The sequence below is a fragment of the Rana temporaria genome, chromosome 10 (genome assembly GCF_905171775.1).
Source record: "Rana temporaria chromosome 10, aRanTem1.1, whole genome shotgun sequence".
NCBI lineage: Eukaryota > Metazoa > Chordata > Amphibia > Anura > Ranidae > Rana > Rana temporaria.
Window position 1 is genome coordinate 147,379,680 of NC_053498.1, and position 27,378 is coordinate 147,407,057.

Sequence of the window (27,378 nt, forward strand, 5' to 3'; positions counted from 1 at the left end):
ACCCCTTTTATGTCAACACCCTAATATGTAATACTGGGCTATTCAATAAAGCTAAAAAAAAAAACACTACAGCTGGAATGTGATTGGTTGCTCTATGACAGTTTCCTCCAGCCCCAGTTTTCAGATTTTCTTTTAATTTTACAAACAATGCTTTTCTAGGTAGTCAGTCTACATCAGGGGTAGGCAACCTGGGTCCCTCCAGCTGTTGTTGAACTTCATTTCCCAGGAGGCATTACAAGGCTGGCTGTTACAATTACTCCCAGAGGCATGATGGGACTTGTAGTTCTGTAACAGCTGGGGGGGCCCCAGGTCGCCTACCCCCTGCTCTACATAGTTCCATAATCATCAGCCCGATGGACTTAGTAATGCTCCTCTGATCATTACTCATGTGCGGACTGTTTCTTGGTGTAATCTTGGATGGCACTCTGGAAATGTTCCGTAGTGTTCATTCCTGGTCTGAACAGAATGATGTAGCATTTCGGAGTGAAATATCCAGCTAGGATCCCAAAAACACTGAAGAGCACGGCACCAACATTGACCACGGCAAGGTACTTCCCTTGATAGACGATGTACGTGGTGAAGAACCCGATCCATGAGATGAAGTAGACCAGTAAACTGAATGAGATGCACTTGGCCTCGTTGTAGTTTGCCGGTAAATCTTTCCCCATGTAGCAGAAGATGAAACATATCATGCTGAGGAAAGCAATGAAAATAATTTCAGCGATGGAGCCGACAGACACGGTCTCGGAACATTTCAGTATGATCTGATCCGGGAAGGTGGAATAATCTGCTACAGGCCTTGGAGGCTTCACCACGATCCACACAACGGAGATCAGAACTTGGATGGTGGAACTGACGGCAATGAAGACGTCCGAGCCGTTCTTCTTCACCCAGATTTCGTAAACTCTAGGCATTTGGGAAGCCATCTTGAAAATACACACGATCTGAAAGGCATGGACCACGATACAAGCAAAGCAGACGGTGAAACTCACGGCAAAGATGGGTTGCCTCACCATACACGTGATAATTCCAGGCTTGCCAAAATAGCAGTATATTGTGCAAAGAGAGAGAGCTAAAGACGTTAACATCCCCAGACACATCTTCCCTCCTGCAGATTTCACTACCGGAGTGTTTAGATTGATCACGAATATAACGGCTATTGCTATGGTCACTAAGAGCAACAATGTAACAAGAGTGAGAAGAACGAGGGACAATGGGTCAGTCCAAGGTAGGTATTCCACTGTTCGGTTGTAACAGATGTCACTTTTTATTGGTGACCACTGGTCAGTTCCACAAGGTTGACACAAATATAGATCTGGAGAACATAAATGTTGATTTTGTCATTTTGTTTACTTAAGTAAAGTTATATTGTAAATCAAAAGCCCCAAGCTGACCCAAAACTAATTTTCTCATAGACACTAGGAAATGTATACACTTGAAGTGATCTTGATATGTACAGTTCCTTCCATATAACTTTCCTCTGTCTACTTTTTCCAACCCAGTTCTCCACCAGGGAAAGGGATATAATGCTCCAGGTAGGTCAGACAACAGTAAAGCCCTGTACACACGATCGGTTTGTCTGATGAAAACGGACCGATGGACCGATCGTGTGTGGGCCCCATCGGTTTGTTTTCCATCGGTGAAAAAAAATAGATCATGTTTTAAAATGTTCCTATGGATAAAAAAAACGATAGAAAAAAATGATCGTCTGTGTGGAACTCCATCGGAAGAAAAATCCACGCATGCTCAGAATCAAGTCGACGCATGCTCAGAAAGATTGAACTTAATTTTTCTCAGCACGTCGTAGTGTTTTACGTCACCGCGTTGGACGCGGTCGGATTTTTGACTGATGGTGTGTAGGCAAGACTGATGAAAGTCAGCTTCATCGGATATCCATCGAAAAAATCCATCAGATATCCGATCGTGTGTACAGGGCATAAACCTCTCCTCCAGTTTAGAAGCCACAGGTGCTGGCAATGCATATATCAATGATATAGGAAGAAGTTCTGGACAGTCGCACTCCAAAAATTGCCTTTTATTAAAAAAATGGGATCAAAAATACATGCCACAGCAGAATGGACAGAAGAGCTGACGTGCTTGATAGTGTGAAACGCGTCAGCTCTTCTGTCCGTTCTGCTGTGTCATGTGCAGTATTTCTGATCCCATTTTTTTAATAAAAGGCACTTTTTGGAGTGTGGCTGTCCAGATCTTCTTCCTATCCCTGTTCTCCACCAGAACAGCTACTGATCTACAGTAGTGGTGTTCCGTGGCAGTTGTTATTTTTTCCTATATTCTTTTGGGGATTCCTATGGAATCTCCTTTCTGGGTCTTACAAGAAATTTAAAGCAGAACTTCAGCCACACAGCTAAACATATAGGATCAATTTACAAACTTTACTGTTTTATCTGCCAGGAGATTAACCACTTAAGACCCGAACCTTTAGGCAGCTAAAAGACCCCCGACAGTTTTTGCGATTCGGCACTGCGTCGCTTTAACAGACAATTGCGCGGTTGTGCGACGTGGCTTCCAAACAAAATTGGCGTCCTTTTTTTCCCACAAATAGAGCTTTCTTTTTGTGGTATTTGATCACCTCTGCGGTTTTTATTTTTTGTGCTATAAACAAAAATAGAGCCACAATTTTGAAACAAATTCAATATTTTTTACTTTTTGCTATAATAAATATCCCCCTAAAAATATATATATAAAAAAAAAAATTTTTCCTCAGTTTAGGCCTATACGTATTCTTCTACCTATTTCTGGTAAAAAATATCGGTTGGTTTGCGCAAAATTTATAGCGTTTACAAAATAGGGGATAGTTTTATTGCATTTTTATTATTTTTATTTTTTTACTACTAATGGCGGCGATCAGCGATTTTTTTTCGTGACTGCGACATTATGGCGGACACTTCAGACAATTTTGACACATTTTTGGGACCATTGTCATTTTCACAGAAAAAAATGCATTTAAAATGCATGGTTTACTGTGAAAATGACAATTGCAGTTTGGGAGTTAACCACAAGGGGGCGCTGAAGGGGTTATGTATGACCTCATCTGTGTTTCTAACTGTAGGGGGGTGTGGCTGTAGGTGTGACGTCATTGATTGTGGTTTCCTATATAAGGGAACACACGATCGATGACGGCGCCACAGTGAAGAATGGGGAAGCTGTGTTTACACACAGCTCTCCCCGTTCTTCAGCTCCGGGGACCGATCGCGGGACTCCAGCGGCGATCGGGTCCCGCGGTCACGGAGCTTCGGACCGGGTCCCACGGCTGGGCACTTAAAGAGGACGTACCTGTACGTGCTTGTGCCCAGCCGTGCCATTCTGCCGACGTATATGTGCAGGAGGCGGTCCTTAAGCGGTTACAATTTTGTATGACCAGTCTTGATTAGAGACGAGCCAGGGATTCTTTCCAAACCTAGGTCATGGCCAATGGTCATATTTGTTCAACACTGTCACTACTATCCCCACCTCTTCCTTTATAAGTCAAGCTGAACCATCCAGATTGGCTGTGTGTACGGGGTTTGTTGGGTTTTTTATTTAGTTGTCAGCCGGCATCTTTATTGATGATAGATTAAAAATGAGGGACATTTTTTTTTCCTTGTCAGATATTTGGGTGTTATTTCTAGGTTCAATTTTTTTTTTATGTATTCTTTGTTTTTATGTGCCTCTTACTCATTAAATTTTGGTATTTTATTTAAAAAGTGGGCTTCCAATTCTGATAAGCCCCAGGCCAGGGTTATGGGGATGAGGCCTTTGTCCTCATAAATATGGTGAAAAGGTGTTTTGCTAGGCGAGTTCTCACTGGGATGATGTTGAGGGCATTTGGCCTAGTATGGTTTAGGATGGGGAAGCCGCATGCTCCCCTCGTCCCTCCTTTTCCTGACCAGCTAGGCTGCATGCACGGATTAAGGGTCTGGTATGGATTTTTAGAAGGACCTCATGCATTTTTTTCTTTTTTCATAAGGATTCACAAGTCTTTTTTTTGCATGGGGCACCCCCTCAAATACATATCGGACTTAAAGCTCCCCGCCAAAAGAAATTTCTTTAAAAATATATATTTTTTTGGACTGGCATATGTTCCCCAGTACAGCGCCCACCCCCTGCTATTTTTTTGAGAAACCTTTTAGCCCAGAAAATGTTAATTTTTGATTTGAAAGATTTGGCTCCCATTGATTTCAATGGGATTTGGGTTTGGTATCCAAGCGTCTTTAACGTTTGCAAATACTTACCTCCCCAGCAACAGTCCAACATCCTCAAAATCCCTTGCTGGTTCTAGTACCTTTTCTCCTACCTCTTCAAGTTGCCAGGTCTTTGGCCATTTTGATTGGCCGGCACAGGATGACGTAACTCCTGCATATGCACAGGAGTTCATTCTGGCACCAAACACTCCATGCCGAGAATGTATCCTAAACTTCTCACCACCCGTGAGGGCAATCCCTGCTGTAAAGATCATGAAGAATCTTTAGAAATTGACACATTTCTAGGAGTGTCTATTTCCTGGTCCCCCGCTGTGGTCACTGGTACAGTCCTCCAGCCCCTTCGTCACTACTTGTATGCAAAAGCCAGCACTCGTTAATGGGCTGTACAATCTTCTTTATTTGATCACAGGATTAAAGTGCTTACACATTTTTGCCAGACTAAGACCTTTTCTGGCTTAAACGCGTTAGCACTGTCCTGTGGTGTTTTTATCCTGTGATCTAATAAAGATTGTTCAGCCCATAGCTGAGTGCAAGCTTTTGCATACAATATGTTGGAAAGGTTTACAGGGGCCTTAGCCGCAGCACCATCGCCTTCACAATTATACGGGATCCACCTGGTTGAGCACAGTTAGTTCTTTTCTTCTCATGCTGTCATCACTACTGTGTCCTCCAGTTATGTAGCAGCTGGCAGGAGTAACCACTTTGAACAGGGGGAACTAGGAATCCAACATTTCCAGAAGTCTTGGATTCTGAAGATTCTTTGGATTCTATGTTCCACATAGGGCATAGCAACACATTTGCCTTCTTGCACTCTCCCCCTTAGCAGCACATACTCCTCCTTCAACCATGGGGCAGTGATAATATTTAGTACTTTCAGATATGGAGGAACATGTTGTTCAGTTCCATTTCTCTCATGTGATGGAATAAATACTTGGTGAGTTCTAGCCCAGGACTGTCTATGGGGGCAGAGAGACAGTCCAGTAAAAACATCCTGTAAGAAAATGTCTTAAGACAACTCCAGATGTGTACCAGAAACACCTCCTAATATAGAATTACAAGAACTGGACTTTATTTTTTTCTGAATGGTCATATATGTAAGTATAGTTATTAGTAACTCACTGCTTGTGTTGAGAAAACTCATTTTCGGGCAGGGGATACATTCAAAGCAGCAGGTGTGGGACCCAGTCTGGACCCTTCTTTCTCCTTTTCCACATTCTTTAGAACAAACTGATTCTGGTACCTGTGTGCAAAGAGAACATGAAATGGTTGGTTTACTTTGAAATTGAACCTTGAGCTACGGCTAGTCCCCATTCAGCCTCTTGTTATAACTTTGTTATTAAGACTTGTTTTCAGAACCAAAAGTGTTGAGCTCCTGGAGCTCAAAATCAAAGAACACTATTGAACATCCTTCCCAACGATTAAGTTAAGGTGTTTGGCCATGAAATGTTACACAATAGCGTGTAATAGTTTGGTGAAGACCCTTTACTGTTCCAGCATGAATGTACCCCTGTGTACAAAGCCAGGTCCATAAAGACATCGTTTTACCAGTTTGGACCAGCTCCATAAAATACATGGTTTGACCAGTTTGGATCACCTCCATAAAAGGTATGGTTTTTATCAGTTTGGACCATCTCCATAAAGACATGGTTTGGACCACCTCCAAAAATATTTGGTTTGGCCAGTTTGGACCAGCTCCATAAAAGATATGGTTTGACCAATTTGGACCAGCTCCATAAAAGGTATGGTTTGATCAGTTTGGACCATCTCCATAAAGACATGGTTTAACCAGTTTGGATCGCCTCCATAAAGTAATGGTTTGACCAGTTTGGACCACCTCCATAAAAGATCTGGTATGGCCAGTTTGGACCACCTCCATAAAGACATGGTTTAACCAGTTTGGACCAGCTCTATAAAACGTGGTTTGACCAGTTTGCACCACCTCCATAAAGATATGGTTTGACTAATTTGGACCAGCTCCATAAAGGCATAGTTTGACCATTTTGGACAAGCTCCATAAAGACATGGTTTAAACAGTTTGGACCAGCTCCATAAAGACCTGTTTGGACCAGCTCTACAAAGGCATGGTTTGACCAGTTTGGTGTGGAGTAACTCAGGGGTTTTGTACAGAGCTCTAATCTCAACCCTACTGAACACCTTTGGGATGCATTGGAACCCCACTGGTGAGCCAGGTCTTCTCATGCAACATCAGTATCTGACCTCACAAATGGACACAAATTCCTACAGACACCCTCCAAAATCTTGTAGAAAGCCTTCCCAGAAGATTAAACAATGTTATAGCCACAAAGGAGACCCTTCCAACGCCATAATAATGCCAAAGGTTTTGGAAAGGAATGCCCAGTAAGCTCATATAGGTGTGATGGTCAAGTAACCGCAAAGCTTTTTGTAAATAGTGTATCAAACAAACCTCACTGTAATGGGGGCCCTTAGTATATTATCTATTAAATATCTCTGCCTGCCTTCATCTATACCACCCAAATGACACAGAGGTTATGCTTTAATCGCAGTGACCACACACTTTAAGGCCACAGAGAAAATTTTCTTAAAGCAGATGTAAATTACAACGGTTCCATTCGGTTTGCTAATGCACAATTAATCATAAACAACTGGAAATGTTTTGTTAATAAAACGCCTTTGCCTCTATTTTTTTCTTCATTGCTTCTCCATACCATTGATCTCCTGCAGTCTCTTTACATCCACATCTTGTAAGCATGCACTCCAGTGATGCTCGGTATTTTTCAGGGTGGGTTTCCTGATGGAGACCACCATGAAACATGTGGGTTTAATTTGCCAGTAACCTCCATTGGAAGTGTTTTTGACCAGGTGGCAACACAGCAGAACAATTGAGAGACCGGGCAGAGCATTATCACCCCATAATACAAAGTATTACCTAGGAGCTTCATGCTAAGATTGCCATGTATTTTTTTTAAATAAAGCTGCAGGGTTAGTAGTACTGAAAATAACTGTAGACATTACATCGACATTATAACCCCCTCCTGCCCAGCCCCCGGCCTCCCCTTTAACTGGGATATTACACCCAGGGAGTGCAAGTTTTTTTCTGATCATGTGACCACTACGATTGGCTGTCACAGTGGTCATTTGATGGGCAGCTAGTCCTGCCACCTCCCAATTATTACCTGAGACCGGGAGCTGTGCTGGGAGTCGGCATGCTCTTAGCACCGAAAGATCTGCCGCCCATTGAGGCATATGTGCGGCCTGTGGGCGTTAAGGCCTACCCATTAAAGTTGAATTCCAGGCTATGGCCTAATTATACTTAAACATGCGGCCTTCCCCTTCCAAAACCTATTCTAACTACCTTGTGAAAGGAAGATACTTATACTTACCTCCGTTCTGGTCCTGTTTTTGGCTGCCAGCGGCAACTTCAGGGGAAAGGAGGGACAGCCAACAATGGATGCCCCATAGTAAGTCTATGGGTGACTGCACTGCACAGGCATTTCAGCCATTGTTGGAGATCTCTCCTCTCCCTGAAGCTGGCCACAGGGGAGATCTCAATGAAAGCGCGCTCAGAAACGGTAAGTATATGCAGTTTCCTTCCATGGGGTAGTTAGAATAGAAGTTGGGGGGGGCGGCAGATTTAGGCATAGTTAGGCAAAAGTGTGAAAAATCACTTTACCAGTACTCTGTGCCACATGGAAAAGGGCAGTCAACCATAAAGAGAACATAATATATAGCGATTACCCAACCAGCTCTGAAAGGGAGCAATACAGACTGCCCACATATGGGATGAAGGTTAGAAAAAAACTTCTTAGACCTTAAACCAACTCACGGTATTGTCCTTGGTGTGCCACTGGAGTTTGTCATTCAACTGCAACCTCTGTGAAGTTTTACTGTAGGAGCCAATGACTTTGATGGTTGGGGTGTCGCCACTCAAGGACCACATGACTATGTCATAACCAGTGGCTGGGTCTCCATTACTGTCGAAATTAATAGTCTTATTGTAGAAAGTGAAATTCACATTCTTCACTTTTTGCAGAAGCTATGGACAAAAACACAAGAATTTAACCAGTGAACAGTAAAACCTCAAGGTGCACCACTCAACGTGTTTGATTGCTTTGTAGAGATTGGGGAAGTGTGAGGCCCCGTACACACAACCGAGTTTCTCGGCAGAATTCAGCCAGAAACTCGCTCGGAGCTGGATTCTGCCGAGAAACTCTGTCGTGTGTACACTTTTCAGCGAGAAAGCCGACGAGGAACTCGTCTGGCCGAAAAGAGAACATGTTCTCTATTTCCTCGTTGTTCAATGAGGAAAGTCGGCCCGCCGAGATCTCGGCGGCTTCCACACTGAACTCGACGAGGAACTCGATGCGTTTGGCACGTCGAGTTCCTCGTACGTGTGTACGGGGCCTTAGACTCTGCTCTCTGTGACCCTAATAGGGAGATGTTGCTCTCTGACTGGCTTTCTTCACAAGCCCTCCCAAAGCGTGACCCAACCCCCCACTACCACCACCACTGCCTGCAGTGGTTCCTGGGCTCTACTGTCTAGGGAGCCCAGGACTGCTGTTAGGGCCCTTTCACACGTGCGGACCGTATGTCCACATTTTCATCCATCCGTTGCGGATGAAAACGGGACATACATTGGTCCCTATGTGATTGCGGGTGTCAGCGGATGACTATCCGCTGACACCCGTAATCGTCTGCCTCCGCAAAGATCCGATTTTTCGGGCGGGAAAAAAATCATATTTTTCTTCCGTCTGCCGGATCGGATGAACATGGACATATGGTCCGTGTTCATCCGATCCCCCATAGGGGAGAGCGGAGGAAAGACAGGGCGGTCCCTGCACAGTGTGCGGGGACCGCCCTGTCAGCTGCCAGCTCAGCTGGGATTTTACAGAGGATCCCCGCTGAGCTTTTGCGGACACACGGAGCGGATCATTACTGAGGAACATTTGACCGGGAGCTAGGATTTAAGGATTGACATGTTTGGTATCCATTTATTCAAGGCAACCTCATATTTAATATTTTACCAAAAAAAAAAAAAATTGAATATGGTAAAATATTAAAATTGTGCTTATGTGCAGTAAAATTTACAGTGGAACCTCGGATTACGAGCATAATCCGTTCCAGGAGAATGCTTGTAATCCAAAGTATTTGCATATCAAAGCGAGTTTCCCCATTGAAGTCAATGGAAACAAAAATAATTTGTTCCCCATTGACTTCAATGGCATGCAATACCGCATGCGGCCAGAGGCGGAGGTCACCGGAGAGCCTCGGAAATGGCTGAAAAGGCCCGAGGACACCTCGGCAAACCTCGTAAAGACTTTGTTTTCGAGATTTGCCTAGGTCAGCCGTGCTGTCCTCGGGCCTTTCCATGCATTTCCGAACGGCGCTGATTGGCGACGTTCGGCTCGGTTCCGGCGCCCCCCCCCACCTCAGGCCAAACACGGTACTGCACACCACTTTGGCCTGAATCATGCTCGTTTTGCGAGACAACAACAACACTCGCAAACCGAGTTACGATTTTTAAAACTACAGTGCTCGTATTGTGAAACGCTCGTTAACCGCATTACTCGCAATCTGAGGTTCCACTGTAATTCAATGTAATTACATTTTTTACTGAAAATATGTATTTGATGAACATGTGCGCTAATATGTTACATACAAAATTTAAACTATCGCTATTTTTTTCTCCAGGGTCTTCCATCTTCTCCCGGTCTTTCTTACGGGTTCTGTACCTTCGGCCACTTTGCTTGGCCGGGCTGCGTTGATGCCACTCCCACGCATGCTCATGCACATCCTCTCTATCTCTCATCCTCCCTCCTTTACCCCTCACCCCTTTCTCATCCCCCTTCTCCTCCCTCTCTCTTTTTAAATTTAATTTGTTATAACAACATTTTTTTTTTTTATAAAAATCCCCACCAAAATCCTCAGCACCAGGCCCATGATGTTCTTAATCCGGCCCTGGGATGAGCTTTACATATATAGGGCTGTATTCACAAAGAGTTACGCCGGTGTATCAGTAGATACGCCGACGTAACTCGGAATCTAAGCCCGTCGTAAGTTTAAGTGTATTCTCAAACTGAGATACACCTAAACCTAGCTAAGATACGATGGCCTGCGCCGTCGTATCTTAGGGTGCAATTTTTCCGCTGGCTGCTAGGTGGCGCTTCCGTTAATTTCGGCGTAGAATATGTAAATTACTAGATACGCCGATTCACGAACGTACGCTTGCCCGTCGCAGTAAAGATACGCCGTTTCCGTAAGAGATACGCCGCGTAAAGATAAAGCTGCCCCCTAGGTGGCGTAGCCAATGTTAAGTATGGCCATCGTTCCCGCGTCGAAATTTGAAAATGTTACGTTGTTTGCGTAAGTCGTCCGTGAATGGGGCTGGACGTAATTTACGTTCACGTCGAAACCAATACGTCCTTGCGGCGTACTTTGGAGCAATGCACACTGGGATATGTACACGGACGGCGCATGCGCCGTTCGTAAAAAACGTCAATCACGTCGGGTCACAAATCATTTACATAAAACACGGCTCCTTTATCCTCATTTGAATTAGGCGGGCTTACGCCGGCCCCATTTACGATACGCCGCCGTAAGTTAGGAGGCAAGTGCTTTGTGAATACAGCACTTGCCTCTCTGACTTAAGGCGGCGTAACGTAAATACGCTACGCCGCCGTAACAATGCGCCGATCTACGTGAATCCAGCCCATAATGTGTAGGGGTTTAATTAACCCCTTCCCGACCGCCGCATGTATATGTACGTCGGCAGAATGGCACGTACAGGCACATTGGCGTACCTGTACGTCCCTGCCTTCTAGCGGGTGGGGGGTCCGATCGGGACCCCCCCCCGGTACATGCGGCGGTCGGATTCCCGCGGGGAGCGATCCGGGACGACGGCGCGGCTATTCGTTTATAGCCGCTCCGTCGCGATCGCTCCCCGGAGCTGAAGAACGGGGAGAGCCATATGTAAACACGGCTTCCCCGTGCTTCACTATGGCGCTGCATCGATCGAGTGATCCCTCTTATAGGGAGACTCGATCGATGACGTAATTCCTACAGCCACACCCCCCTACAGTTGTAAACACACATTAGGTGAACACTAAATCCTACAGCGCCCCCTGTGGTTAACTCCCAAACTGCAACTGTCATTTTCACAATAAACAATGCAATTTAAATGCATTTTTTGCTGTGAAAATGACAATGGTCCCAAAAATGTGTCAAAATTGTCCGAAGTGTCCGCCATAATGTCGCAGTCACGAAAAAAATCGCTGATCGCCGCCATTAGTAGTAAAAAAAAATTTTTTTTTATAAAAATGCAATAAAACTATCCCCAATTTTGTAAACGCTATAAATTTTGCGCAAACCAATCGATAAACGCTTATTGCGATTTTTTTTACCAAAAATAGGTAGAAGAATACGTATCGCCCTAAACTGAGGAAAAAAAAAATTTATATATGTTTTTGGGGGATATTTATTATAGTAAAAAATATTGCATTTTTTTCAAAATTGTCGCTCTATTTTTGTTTATAGCGCAAAAAATAAAAACCGCAGAGGTGATCAAATACCACCAAAATAAAGCTCTATTTGTGGGGAAAAAAGGACGCCAATTTTGTTTGGGAGCCACGTCGCACGACTGCGCAATTGTCTGTTAAAGCGACGCAGTGCCGAATTGTAAAAACCCCTTGGGCCATGAAGCAGCATATTGGTCCGGTCCTTAAGTGGTTAATATTCAGGCCTAGATCATGCATTTTATTGCATGTGCAAAAAATCCTAAAATGTCTCTGGCAGCAAAAAAGGGTACTTACTTGCCATGGGTAGAAAGTATTTTTACTGCACTGTCCAGACTCACAGTCGAGTAGATTGTGTAAGGCATTTGCTATGGCGTACACTGCCGAATAGGCATTGAAAGAAGAAGACATGGCAAACTGAGTGGCGGTGGGCATAGTCTGCAGTGTGAAGGCCTGACAGTCCTGGCAGACTTGGTTGCAGCCATTCTGGCCCATGGTTTTCATTTTTGGAGATGTGACATATTCCGTTTCAAATTGGAGGATCTTTGGGAAATAGACCTGATCCACTGAAACTCCTAATACCGAGCCGATTCTTTTGTTACTGGTGAGTGCTAAGATTTGAGTGTCCATTGACCAGCTTTCACTCCCGATCCAGACAAAGTCGGTGATGTTGGCATTTATGACTTCTTGAAAAAATATCCTTGCGTTTAAAAAGGCTGAGAAGACCACAGTTGCCTTGACTCTGGTCTGGATAATGTTGGCCACCATCTTCTTAACCACAGTTGTGTCTGTGCTGTACGGGATCAGGCCCTGGTATGCTATGCAGATGCCATTCTTGCTCGCCAAGTTATTCAAGTCTTTCACGCCCTGCCGGCCATAGACGTCATCACTGCCAACTATCGCCACCCACGTCCACTGAAACCTCTGTAGCAGATTTAAGATGACTTCCACTTGGAGCTTGTCGCTGGGGATGGTGCGAAGGAAGGATGGATAGATCTTCTTATCGCTGAGCTGCTCATGAGAGGCCGAGTAACTTATCTGAAAAAACAAATCAGATGTTTTGTCAATAATACAGTATTCATTTCCGGAATTACTTATTAAATGTTATTCCTGAAAAGATTAGTCTAGGCAAGACTTGTCAATGGAACAAAAGGGCATTTGTTCTTTCTACATATCCTCAACAAAACAAAGACGGTAAGAAGAACTCTATCCAAAAAAACAGTTGGCCATTTAGTATAAAATATGCCTGCTTACCTCTAAGATCATTTTCTTTAGTGGCTACATATTCTCATTAGTCCCCAATGTTTTTCCATCAACTGATATCTACCCTTTCACCCTCTAGGCCAGCCTTTCTCAACCAGGGTTTCTCCAAAGATTGCTAAGGGTTCCTTGAGCAGTGAGATTGAGCTATTGAGCTTGATGGTGCCTGCATAGTTGCAACACCAATAATACTATGTAGAGCCAGTTGCTTGGGACCAATGGCTACTGACCACCAACAGGCATTCTACCAAAGCAACTGATATCTACCCTTTCACCCTCTAGACCAGCCTTTCTCAACCAGGGTTTCTCCAAAGATTGCTAAGGGTTCCTTGAGAAGTGAGATTGAGCTATTGAGCTTGATGGTGCCTGCATAGTTGCAACACCAATAATACTATGTAGAGCCAGTTGCTTGGGACCAATGGCTACTGACCACCAACAGGCATTCTACCAAAGCAACTGATATCTACCCTTTCACCCTCTAGACCAGCCTTTCTCAACCAGGGTTTCTCCAAAGATTGCTAAGGGTTCCTTGAGCAGTGAGATTGAGCTATTGAGCTTGATGGTGCCTGCATAGTTGCAACACCAATAATACTATGTAGAGCCAGCTGCTTGGGACCAATGGCTACTGACCACCAACAGGCTTTCTACCAAAGCAACTGATATCTACCCTTTCACCCTCTAGGCCAGCCTTTCTCAACCAGGGTTCCTCCAAAGATGGCTAATGCCGCGTACACACGATCGGATTTTCCACTCAAGCTTGGCTTGCATACACACAGTCACACAAAAGTTCTCTGAACTTTTTGACCGTCAAGAACGCGTGACATACAACACTACGAGCCGAGAAAATTAAGTTCAATGCTTCCGAGCATGCGTCGAATTGTTTCCGAGCATGTGTCGGAATTTTGCTCGTCGGAATTGCTACAGGCGATCAGAATTTCCGATTTGGAATTTTTTCCGTCTTAAAATTTGAGAACCAGCTCTCAAATTTTTGTTGGTGGAAATTCCGACAGGAAAAGTCAGATGGAGCCTACACACGGCCGGAATTTCCGACCAAAAGCTCACATCGGACTTTTCTTGTCGGAAATTCCGACCGTGTGTACGGGGCATTAGGGTTCCTCGAGCAGTGAGCAGTGAGATTGAGCTTGATGGTGCCTGCATATTTGCAGCCTCGATAATACTATGCAAAGCCAGTGGCTCGAGTATATATGGTATTTTTTTTTTTTGGTAGAGTTCAAATACAGTATATACAAATGTATATATATATATGAAGAAAAAAAAATAAAGCGGCGCCTCCAAAAACACAAGGTTTGTCAAAGAACAGACAATTTGTAAGTCAGGTCTTTAAACACCAGGGGGCAGTGTTTCTCTTAATAAAAGCTTAATTGTACAGTAAAACCTTGGATTGCGAGCATAATTTGTTCCAGAAACATGCTTGTAATCCAAAGCACTTGTATATCAAAGCATTTTTTTTACAGGGTATAAAAGAGAAGAGAGGCATCTCTAAGTGTAGCAATAAGTTGCTAAATGTTGTACCTTCATTAAATGTAATCATATTGTTACACTTAGAGGCGCCTCTCTTCTTTTTTATACTCAGTTGTGACATGAAGCTACTCTTATATCAAGACATCGCTTGTATATCAAGGCAAAATGTATTAAAACATTTTGCTTGTCTTGCAAAATGCTCTGAGACCAAGTTACTCTCAAACCAAGGTTTTACATGTACATTAAAAGAAGAGAAATCCACTTCTCAGCTCGCTGCTCCTTTGCAGGATGTTGCCTTGTGTGCGGCAAAATCCTTGCATGCTTCCCTCTTTCCTCCCTGATCGCAGTCTTTCCAGACTTTTTGTAAAACCTTTCTTTGGGCACATGTGACACATTTAGGTATTGGCAGCTGGTACATAATCTGCTTTGTACTTTTAATCAATACTTTGGTTTCATATGCAAAGAAGAATGGGCAAAGATGCAGTAGGGTTGAGGTCAGGACTTTCAAGTTCCTCCATACCAAACTGTGGGTTTAACATCCTCCACTCTTCTGGGGGAGGCGCCCCACAAGATTTTGGTGTGTTTGTGGGAATTTGTGCCCATTTCTGAGGTCAGGTACTAATGCTGGATGAGAAGACCTGGCTCACAGTTGTCATTCCAGTTCATCTCAAAGGTGTTCAGTAGGGTTGAGGTCAGGGCTCTGTGCAGGACACTCAAGTTCCTCCACATCAAACTGGTCAAACCATGTCTTTATGGAGCTGAGTTTGTACACAGGGGCACAGTCTTGTTAGAACAGAAAAGGGTCGTCACCAAACTGTTACAACAAGGTTGGAAGAGCACAATTGTCTTAAAGGGGAGTTCCAGCCAATATTTATGTTTATTAAAAGTCAGCAGCTACAAAAAGTGTAGCTGCTGGCTTTTAATAAACAGACACTTACCTGCTCCGGCGTTCCAGCAACGCGCCGGCCGGGGCTCCGCTCCTCTCCCCCCCTCCCCGGCCGGCGTCTTCATTGTCACTGTGGGCACCCGGCCGTGACAGCTTTCGGCTTCACGGCCGGGCACCTACTGCGCATGCGCGAGCGGCACTGCGTGCGCGGCGCAGCCCTGCGCTGCGCTGTTTGATTGGACAGGCAATCGCCTAGGACCTGTCACGTGTCCTAGGCGATCGCCTACAGGGAGGGGCTGCCAAAAGGCAATTAAGCTTAATCGCCTTTGCAGCCCCTCGGCGGAAGGAGGAAGTGGGACAGGAAGTCCCCTTCTCCTGAAGCCCCCACTCCCCCCCCCAAAAAATTACATGCCAAATGTGGCATGTAAGGGGGTGAGGAGTGGGATAAGCGGAAGTTCCATTTTTGGGTGGAACTCCGCTTTAAGTACCCTTAACTAGAGACGACAGATCTCAATCCTTCGAAGGGAATCTAATTGCTTCCAGCCATTTACTGTGGGTGAGGCATGTACAGTGGACCCTCGGATTACGAGCATAATCTGTTCCAGGAGAATGCTCGTAATCCAAAGTACTCGCATATCAAAGCGAGTTTCCCCATTGAAGTGAATGGAAACAAAAATAATTGGTTCTTCATTGACTTCAATGGCATGCAATACCGCATGCGGTGAGAGCCTCGGAAACGGCCGAAAAGGGCCGAGGACGCCTAGGCTGACCTCAACAAACCTCAGAAAGACTTTGGTCCCGAGATTTGACGAAGTCAGCAGAGCTGTCCTCGGGCCTTTGTGTGCATTTCTGAACGGTGCAGATCGGCTCTGCTCAGCTTTGGTGCCCCCCCCCACCATAGGCCAAAAGCGGTACTGCACACCGCTTTGGCCTGAACCGTGCTCGTTTTGCGAGACAACACTCGCAAACCGAGTTAGGATTTTTAGAAATACAGCGCTCGTATTGTGAAACGCTTGTTAACCGTGTTACTCGCAATCCAAGGTTCCACTGTACTGTACTTGAGATCCTAAGATTGCGACCATCATGCATTAAAGTGGTTGTAAACCCACTTAAAAAAAAAAAAAAAAAGAAAACAACTAACACCTGCAAGACAGAGGCATAATGAGCTAGTATGCATAGCATATAGCTTACTTGCTCATTATGTAATACTCACCTGGGATCGAAGCCCCCGATGCGGTGCCCGACACAGCACCGGCCGGCGACATGACGTCCTGGAGTTTCTTCCGGGTATCGCGGCTCCGGCGCAGTGATTGGTCTGGAGCCGCGATGACGTTACTGCTGCGCAGGTGCACGCAGCCGCCAGTCACGGCATGACCTCCTTTAGAAACGGCACAATCACTGTTTCTAAAGTGCGCCTGCGCATTGTCTACGGCGAATGCGCAAGTCTCTATTGTAAATAGTCCCTAAGCCGTGGAGGTTTATGAGATATTTCCAGCACCTACACGTAAGCCTTAATCTAGTCTTACCTGTAGGTGAAAGCGGTTGTACAGGGTGTACAACCACTTTAAAATATAAGTAGCTCTACTGAAAAATCTTTATCTTATTAATACAGCATGGTGACAATGATAAACAGATCTTACCAGGGGAACAAGAAACTTGCCCAATATGCTGGCTGCAATAAAAGCAGAACTACTGCTGGATGGTCCGACCACAGCGATGGATTTTGTCTTGTAGTTGGTGAAGTTGTTCTGCATCTTCAAATAGGGCTCTTCAGGCTGGTAGAGGTTCCGCAGGACTCCGTAGATGTTGGTGGGGTCGGAGCAAGTGTCATATAGCTCATAGCCCAGAGTGACATTGGGGAGCAGCGTGCTGGAGTTATTGATCTCCTCTATGGCCATTCTTGTTGTCATGAGTAAGTGATAGCCCTGGGTATTAAAGGCGGTGCTGAAAATGCAAGAAGGAGAAGTGTGAAGGTTATAAAATGTCATTTACAAACTGGATTGTGTAAAATAGATTGTGAAGTGGATCCAGCATCAGATAGATTTATATCATGCTAAGTACGGTAAATGCACACTAAAGGGGTCTACTTATACACCTGCTGACCAGGCCTTTTCTGACACTTTTTGTTTACAAGTTTAAATTAGTTTGTTGTTTTTTTTTTGTTAGAAAAGTACTTAGAACCCCCAAACATTATACAGTGGGGCAAAAAAGTATTTAGTCCCCACCAATTGTGCAAGATCTCCCTCCACTTATAAAGATGGGAGAGGCCTGTAATTGTCATCATAGGTAAACCTCAACTATGAGAGACAAAATGTGGAAACAAATCCAATCACATTGTCTGATTTGGAAAGAATTTATTTGCAAATTCTGGTGGAAAATAAGTATTTGGTCTCCTCTACAAACAAGCAAGATTTCTGTCTCTCACAAACCTGTATCTTCTTCTATAAGAGGCTCCTCCTCCACTCATTACCTGTATCTTCTTCTATAAGAGGCTCCTCCTCCCCCACTCATTACCTGTATCTTCTTCTATAAGAGGCTCCTCCTCCCCCACTCATTACCTGTATCTTCTTCTATAAGAGGCTCCTCTGTCCTCCACTCATTACCTGTATCTTCTTCTATAAGAGGCTCCTCCTCCTCCACTCATTACCTGTATCTTCTATAAGAGGCTCCTCCTTCTCCACTCATTACCTGTATCTTCTTCTATAAGAGGCTCCTCTGTCCTCCACTCATTACCTGTATCTTCTTCTATAAGAGGCTCCTCCTCCTCCACTCATTACCTGTATCTTCTATAAGAGGCTCCTCCTCCTCCACTCATTACCTGTATCTTCTTCTATAAGAGGCTCCTCTGTCCTCCACTCATTACCTGTATCTTCTTCTATAAGAGGCTCCTCCTCCACTCATTACCTGTATCTTCTTCTATAAGAGGCTCCTCTGTCCTCCACTCATTACCTGTATCTTCTTCTATAAGAGGCTCCTCCTCCTCCACTCATTACCTGTATCTTCTTCGATAAGAGGCTCCTCCTCCTCCACTCATTACCTGTATCTTCTATAAGAGGCTCCTCCGCCTCCACTCATTACCTGTATCTTCTTCTATAAGAGGCTCCTCCTCCTCCACTCATTACCTGTATCGTCTTCTATAAGAGGCTCCTCCTCCTCCACTCATTACCTGTATCTTCTTCTATAAGAGGCTCCTCCTCCTCCACTCATTACCTGTATCTTCTTCTATAAGAGGCTCCTCCTCCTTCACTCATCACCTGTATCTTCTTCTATAAGAGGCTCCTCCTCCTCCACTCATTACCTGTATCTTCTTCTATAAGAGGCTCCTCCTCCTCCACTCATTATCTGTATCTTCTTCTATAAGAGGCTCCACCTCCTCCATTCATTACCTGTATCTTCTTCTATAAGAGGCTCCTCCTCCTCCACTCATTACCTGTATCTTCTTCTATAAGAGGCTCCTCTGTCCTCCACTCATTACCTGTATCTTCTTCTATAAGAGGCTCCTCCTCCTTCACTCATCACCTGTATCTTCTTCTATAAGAGGCTCCTCCTCCTCCACTCATTACCTGTATCTTCTTCTATAAGAGGCTCCTCCTCCTCCACTCATTATCTGTATCTTCTTCTATAAGAGGCTCCACCTCCTCCATTCATTACCTGTATCTTCTTCTATAAGAGGCTCCTCCTCCTCCACTCATTACCTGTATCTTCTTCTATAAGAGGCTCCTCTGTCCTCCACTCATTACCTGTATCTTCTTCTATAAGAGGCTCCTCTGTCCTCCACTCATTACCTGTATCTTCTACTATAAGAGGCTCCTCCTCCTCCACTCATTACCTGTATCTTGTTCTATAATAGGCTCCTCCTCCTCCACTCATTACCTGTATCTTCTTTTATAAGAGGCTCCTCCTCCTCCACTCATTACCTGTATCTTCTTCTATAAGAGGCTCCTCCTCCTCCACTCATTACCTGTATCTTCTTCTATAAGAGGCTCCTCCTTCTCCACTCATTACCTGTATCTTCTTCTATAAGAGGCTCCTCCTCCTCCACTAATTACCTGTATCTTCTTCTATAAGAGGCTCCTCCTCCTCCACTCATTACCTGTATCTTCTTCTATAAGAGGCTCCTCCTCCACTCATTACCTGTATCTTCTTCTATAAGAGGCTCCTCCTCCTCCACTAATTACCTGTATCTTCTTCTATAAGAGGCTCCTCCTCCTCCACTCATTACCTGTATCTTCTTCTATAAGAGGCTCCTCCTCCTCCACTCATTACCTGTATCCTCTATAAGAGGCTCCTCCTCCTCCACTCATTACCTGTATTGATGGCTCCTGTTTAAACTTGTTATCAGTATAAAAGACACCCGTCCACAACCTTAAACAGTCACACTCCAAACTCCACTATGGTGAAGACCAAAGATCTCCAAGGACCAGAAACAAAACTGTAGACCTGCACCAGGCTGGGAAGACTGAATCTGCAATAGGCAAGCAGCTTGGTGTGAAGAAATCAACGGTGGGAGCAATAATTAGAAAATGGAAGACATACAAGACCACTGATAATCTCCCTCGATCTGGGGATCCACATAAGATCGCACCCCGTGGGGTCAAATGATTACAAGAACAGTGAGCAAAAATCTCAGAACCACACGGAGGAGGGGCCTAGTGTATGACCTGCAGAGAGCTGGGACTAACGTAACAAAGGCTACCATCAGTAACACACTACTACGCCGCCAGGGACTCAGATCCTGCAGTGACAGACGTGTCCCCCTGCTTAAGCCAGTACATGTCTGGGCCCGTCTGAGATTTGCTAGAGAGCATTTGGATGATCCATAATAGGACTGGGAGAATGTCATATGGTCAGATGAAACCAAAGTAGAACTGTTTGGTAGAAACACAACTCGTCATGTTTGGAGGAGAGAGAATGCTGAGTTGCAACCAAAGAACACCATACCTACTGTGAAGCATGGGGGTGGCAACATCATGCTTTGGGGCTGTTTCTCTGCAAAGGGAACAGGATGACTGATCCGTGTACATGAAAGAATGAATGGGGCCATGTATCGTGAGATTTTGAGTGCAAACCTCCTCCAATCAGCAAGGGCATTGAAGATGAAACGTGGTTGGGTCTTTCAGCATGACAAAGATCCCAAACACGGAGGAGTGGCTTCGTAAGAAGCCTTTCAAGGTTCCCGAGTGGCCTAGCCAGTCTCCAGATCTCATTCCCATAGAAAACCTTTGGAGGGAGTTGAAAGTCCGTGTTGCCCAGCGACAGCCCCAAAACATCATTGCTCTAGAGGAGATCTGCATGGAGGAGATCTGGGCCAACATACCAGCAACAGTGTGTGACAACCTTGTGAAGACTTACAGAAAACGTTTGACCTCTGTCATTGCCAACAAAGGATGTATAACAAAGTACTGAGATGAACTTATGATATTCACCAAGGGTCAGATTCACAGAATAAGTACGCCGGAGTATCTACTGATACTCCGGCATACTTTCAAATTTGCCGCGTCGTATCTTAATTTGGAATTCACAAACAAGATACGACGGCTTTTGGCAAAGATCCGACAGGCGTACGCCTTCGGATCGTAGGTGTAATTTTCCGGCGGCCGCTGGGTGGAGTTTGCGTCGTTTTCCAGCGTCGGGTATGCAAATTAGCTGTTTATGGCGATCCACGAAGGTACGCGCGTTCGTTACATCATCGCTAGTCGGTTTTTCCCGTCGCAAACATAAGCCTGCTTTTTCATGGCTTACATTTAGACCAGCCATGTTAAAGTATGACCGTCGTTCCCGCGTCGAATTTCAAATTTTTTTTTTTTGCGTAAGACGTCCGGGAATACGAAACGATGTAACGCACGTTGCCCTTCAAAACATTACGTTGGGGCGACGTCATTTTGCGCAAAGCACGGTGGAAAATTTTTACACGGAGCATGCGCAGAACGTTCGGCGTGGGAGCGCGCCAAATTTAAATGACACACGCCCCATTTGAATTAGGCGGGCTTGCGCCGGACAGATTTAGGTTACGCCGCCGCAAGTTAACACGTAAGTGCTTTGTGAATCAAGCACTTACGATGAAAACTTGCGGCGGAGTAACGTAAAGGGGATACGTTACGCCGCCGCAATTTTTCATGAATCTGGCCCCAAATACTTATTTTCCACCATAATTTGCAAATAAATTCTTTCCAAATCAGACAATGTGATTGTCTGGATTTGTTTCCACATTTTGTCTCTCATAGTTGAGGTCTACCTATGATGACAATTACAGGCCTCTCTCATCTTTGGGAGATCTTGCACAATTGGTGGCTGACTAAATACTTTTTTGCCCCACTGTATATATATATATATATTTTAGCAGAGACCCTAGAGAAGAAAATGGCAATCATTGCAATTTCTCATGTCACATAGTATTTGCACAGCGTTTTTTCAAACGCAATTTTTTGGGAAAAAATAAATTTTAATGACTAAAAAAAAAAACACAGTATACACCCCAATTTTTTGGTAAAATATGAAAGATGATGTTAAAGGGGTTGTAAAGACTCGTGTTTTTTCACCTTAATGCATCCTATGCATTAAGGATGAAAAAAACACCTTGCACTCTCCGGCCCACCAAGCCTCCGTTTTACTTACCTGAGCCCCGAAACTCCGTGGGCACGATCCCGCATTGCTATCCCCCAGCTCTTGTGGGCTCTTCATTGGATGATTGATAGCAGCGCAGCCATTGGTTCCTCTGTGTCAATCAAATCAATGATGCGGCAAGCCAGGGAGGGGCCGAGGGATACACTCGGCGGCTATGGCCACCGAGTGTATCACATGGGAGCGCGCCCGCAAGATAACCACCCTTGGGAAAGCCCTTCCCAGAGGGGGGTTAGCTCTTGCGGGGAGGAGCCGAGACAGCCGCCTAGGGACCACGGAAGACGAGGATCTGTGCAAAACAAACTTCACAGTGGAGGAAAGTATGACATATTTGTTATTATTTTTTTTTTTAAACCTTTACAACCCCTTTAAGCCGAGTAAATAGATACCTAACATGTCACACTTTAAAATTGCACACGCTCGTGGAATTGCAACAAACTACGGTACTTAAAAATTCTCCATAGGCGACGCTTTGAAGATGTTTATAGGTTACCAGTTTACAGTTACAGGAGGAGGTCTAGCACTAGTATTAGTGCTCTCCTTCTAACAATCGCGGCAATACCTTACATGTGCGGTGCGAACACCGTTTACATATGCGTGTGCGACTTACGTGTGCATTCACTTCTGCACGCAAGCATGGAGGGATGGGGGCGCTTCAATTTTTTTTTTCTTATTTGTTTTTTGTTACACTGTCCCTTTAAATGTTTTTCTATTTGTTGATCACTTTTATTCCTATTACAAGGAATGTAAACATCCCTTGTAAACAAAAAATTGTTTACTTCCTAGACCGGACGTGACATCATGGCGTCTTTCCGGGTTCTCCAAGGCCCTAGAGGCAATCAGAGACGACCTAGTCTTATCGTTTCTCGGGCTACACCGCTGCTTTTGAAAGCGATCCTGCGGCTCATTAGGTTCCCCCTTACAGCAAGCAATGCCTTAAGGGTTCGCTTCACTGGAACTAAGGGGCCAAGTCCAACCCCTGAAAAACAACCCCCACACCATAATCCCCCCTCCCCCCACCATAATACCCCCTCCACCAAATGATTTGGACCTGTGCACAAAGCAGGTCAGTCAAGTTCCTCCACCCCAAACTCGCTCTTCCATGTCTTTATGGACCTTGCTTTGTGCACTGGTCCAAATCATTTGGTGGAGGGGGGGGGGGGGGGGGTTATGGTGTGGGGTTGTTTTTCAGGGGTTGGGCTTGGCCCCTTAGTTCCAGTGAAGAGAACTCTTAAGGCGTCAGCATACCAAGACATTTTGGACAATTTCATGCTCCCAACTTTGTGGGAACAGTTTGGGGACGGCCCCTTCCTGTCCCAACATGACTGCCCACCAGTGCACAAAGCAAGGTCCATAAAGACACGGATGAACTAGTTTGGGGTGGAGGAACTTGACTGGCCTGCACAGAGTCCCGACCTCAGATCGAACACCTTTGAGATAAATTAGACCTTCTCCTTTAACATCAGTGCCTGACCTCACAAATGCTCTTCTGGAAGAATGGTCAAACATTCCCATAGACACCCTCCTAAACCTTTTGGACGGTCTTCCCAGAAGAGTTGAAGCTGTTAGAGCTGCAAAGGGCGGGGCCAACTCAATATTGAACCCTACGGACTAAGACTAGGACGCCATTAACCACTTCAACCCTGGAAGGTTTCACCCCCTTCATGACCAGGCATGTCATTAAAGATCGTGTGCGTGTAAAGGCAGGCGTCCCAATACTTTCGACAATATAGTGTATACAAATCCGACCAAAATGAGGAGGAAAGAGAGACAGAGGGACTTTGTTCCAAATCAGGGACAGTCCCTTGAAATCAGTGACAGTTGGGATCTATGCAGGTTTGCTTTACGAGGACGTTTTCCAGGCTTCTCTCACCTGTCGCAGTAGTCGAGCCTCAGCAGTGAAAACTGCGACGTATCGGCTTTATGAACAGGGAAGAGGCCGCCGATGACGTAATCCCCGGCCAGTCTAAATTCTGATTTATAACTGAAGTTTTGGAAGCCCAACGCGACGTAAAGGCGGAGAAAGAGAATGAAGAAACAATCCAACGACGATACGACCGCCATGGCGCCAATGTCACCGACGGACGAGGATGGTGACGGGCGAGGAAAGTGGAGGAGCCGGAGCGCCTTCTATTATTAGAGGTATTTGTTCTGCGCAGGTGATTGTCTGCTGCGTAAATACATTCCCCGTGTCCGCCCACAGGATCAGCGCACACGGCGATTTGTATATATGGGAAGATCTCCACCTGTTGTAGCGACGAGAAGATTACCAAAGGAAAAATTTTAAGTGAAATACTAATCTATGTAAATCAGAGCGCGCCTAGTTTAAGTCTGAGCTCTGCCTGGATCAACGGCTGCAAGAGTTAAAGCCATTAACGGCGGAGCCGAGAAAAGCCGTATTCAAATGTACGTCGCTGGCCGGACAGGCGGCTGAGTTACATAAACGTTCACAAGAAGAGAAACGAGAACCATTAACACTCTTACGACACCAATACAGGGTGGGGGCCTTGACACAGAAATAGGCCCAGATTCATAGAGAGCGGGCACACATTACGCCGCCGTAGCGCAAACCAATGTACACCACGCCGACGCAGCGCAGAGAGGCAAGCATGGAATTCAGGAAGCCAGTGCTCCCCACGCTGCGTCGGCGTGGTGGAGGTTTCAAAGGCGCAGGCCAGCGTAGGTGGAAGTGGGCTTGACCCATGCAAACCCATGCAAATGAGGCGTGACCCCATGCAAATGATGGTCCGAGCGCCAGACAAGTACATTTAACGAACTGCGCATGCGCCGTGACGTGGACGAATCCCGATGCCCATGCTCACAACCACGTCGGAACAACTGCCTAAGATACGCCGGATCACTCCGTACGCCATGAACGTAACCTACGCCCAGCCAGACACACGTCCAACGTAAAATACGCCGGCTTGTGTTCCCTGGTGCAGACTTTCGCATGTCTGCTGCTGAGTTACACCTCCTTTATGGGGCTTAACTTTAAGCCGGACGTACAACTTACGCGCACCTCACGTAGCCTGCTTCGGGCGCACGCAGGTTCGTGAATCGCCGTATTTCCCTCATTTGCATGTTTGAATGACTAATCAATGGGAGCGGCACCATGCTCCCAGCCTAAATGTGCGCCCACTCTACGCCGGCGTAAGCAAGTTACGTCGGCAGGGTGAAGCCTATTTTTAGGCGCATCTCTGTTTGTGGGTCTTGCGCACAGATACGACGGCGCACATTTGAACTTACGTCGGCGTAACTTGATATACGTCGGCGTAAGTGCTTTGTGAATCCGGGCCATAGTGTTCTTAATTGATTTGCATTTTAATGAGTGAAATAAGTATTTGACCCCTTCGCCAAACATGACTTAGTAGTTGGTGGTAAAACCCTTGTTGGCAATCACGGAGGTCAGACGTTTCTTGTAGTTGGCCACCAGGTTTGCACACATCTCAGGAGGGATTTCGTCCCGCTCCTCTTTGCAGATCCTCTCCAAGTCATTAGGGTTTCCAGGCTGACGTTTGGTAACTCGAACCTTCAGCTCCCATCACATATTTTCTATGGGATTAAGATCTCCAGGACTTTAATGTGCTTCTTCTTGAGCCACTCCTTTGTTGCCTTGGCTATGTGTTTTGGGTCATTGTCATGCTGGAATACCCATCCACGGCCCATTTTCAATGCCCTGGCTGAGGGAAGGAGGTTCTCTCCCAAGATTTCATGGTACATGGCCCCCCTCCATGTATGACGGTGGGGGATGGTGTTCTCCATGTATGATGGTGGGGGGTGGTGTTCTCCATGTATGATGGTGGGGGGTGGTGTTCTCCATGTATGACGGTGGGGGATGGTGTTCTCCATGTATGATGGCGGGGGATGGTGTTCTCCATGTATGACGGTGGGGGATGGTGTTCTCCATGTATGACGGTGGGGGATGGTGTCCTCCATGTATGACGGTGGGGGATGGTGTTCTCCATGTATGACGGCGGGGGATGGTGTTCTCCATGTATGACGGTGGGGGGTGGTGTTCTCCATGTATGACGGTGGGGGGTGGTGTTCTCCATGTATGAAGGTGGGGGGTGGTGTTCTCCATGTATGACGGTGGGGGATGGTGTTCTCCATGTATGATGGTGGGGGATGGTGTTCTCCATGTATGATGGTGGGGGGTGGTGTTCTCCATGTATGACGATGGGGGATGGTGTTCTCCATGTATGATGGTAGGGGATGATGTTCTCCATGTATGATGGTGGGGGGTGGTGTTCTCCATGTATGATGGTGGGGGGTGGTGTTCTCCATGTATGATGGTGGGGGGTGGTGTTCTCCATGTATGACTGTGGGGGATGGTGTTCTCCATGTATGACGGTGGGGGATGGTGTTCTCCATGTATGACGGTGGGGGATGGTGTTCTCCATGTATGACGGTGGGGGATGGTGTTCTCCATGTATGGCGGTGGGGGATGGTGTTCTCCATGTATGACGGTGGGGGGTGGTGTTCTCCATGTATGACGGTGGGGGGTGGTGTTCTCCATGTATGACGGTGGGGGGTGGTGTTCTCCATGTATGATGGTAGGGGGTGGTGTTCTGAATGTATGACGGTGGGGGATGGTGTTCTCCATGTGTGACGGTGGGGGGTAGTGTTCTCCATGTATGACGGTGGGGGATGGTGTTCTCCATGTATGATGGTGGGGGATGGTGTTCTCCAGGTATGACGGTGGGGGGTGGTGTTCTCCATGTATGACGGTGGGGGATGGTGTTCTCCATGTATGATGGTGGGGGATGGTGTTCTCCATGTATGATGGTGGAGGATGGTGTTCTCCATGTATGATGGTGGGGGGTGGTGTTCTCCATGTATGATGGTGGGGGGTGGTGTTCTCCATGTATGACGGTGGGGGATGGTGTTCTCTATGTATGATGGTGGGGGGTGGTGTTCTCCATGTATGATGGTGGGGGGTGGTGTTCTCCATGTATGACGGTGGGGGATGGTGTTCTCCATGTATGACGGTAGGGGGTGGTGTTCTCCATGTATGACGGTAGGGGGTGGTGTTCTCCATGTATGACGGTGGGGGGTGGTGTTTTCCATGTATTACAGTGGGGGACGGTGTTCTCCGTGTATGACGGTGGGGGATGGTGTTCTTCTTGAGGTCATAGGCAGCATTCCTCCTCCTCCAAACACGGCGAGTTGAGTTGATGCCAAAGAGCTTGATTTTGGTCTCATCTGACTACAGCACTTTCACCCAGTTCACCCAGAACCTGCTACTTTCCTCATTAGAGCCCTGCAAGTGCAGCAGCCGATTGATAATTAAAAAGTCACTCCCATTCACATTCACTGGACACATGGACATTCTTCGGAATAACAAAAGGCAGGAATCTGCAACAAAGTTTGTTACAATCCCTGCAATGTACAGAGATCACCCAACAAAGGTGAAGTTACTCTTTAAGAACTGCACATG

At 45.9% G+C, this 27,378-nt stretch overlaps 1 protein-coding gene across 1 annotated transcript; it reads right to left on the reverse strand.

Moving 5' to 3' along the window:
* On the reverse strand, positions 1-21,970 carry LOC120915887 (taste receptor type 1 member 1-like). Its single transcript, XM_040326700.1, has 6 exons — positions 21,936-21,970; positions 16,961-17,264; positions 11,990-12,730; positions 8,008-8,217; positions 5,322-5,442; positions 1-1,315 (listed from the first exon to the last, which is right to left on the reverse strand). Exons 1-6 carry the CDS (start codon positions 21,968-21,970, stop codon positions 381-383), a joined length of 2,346 nt encoding a protein of 781 aa, XP_040182634.1. The 3' UTR covers positions 1-380.
* Positions 21,971-27,378: the final 5,408 nt, after the last annotated feature.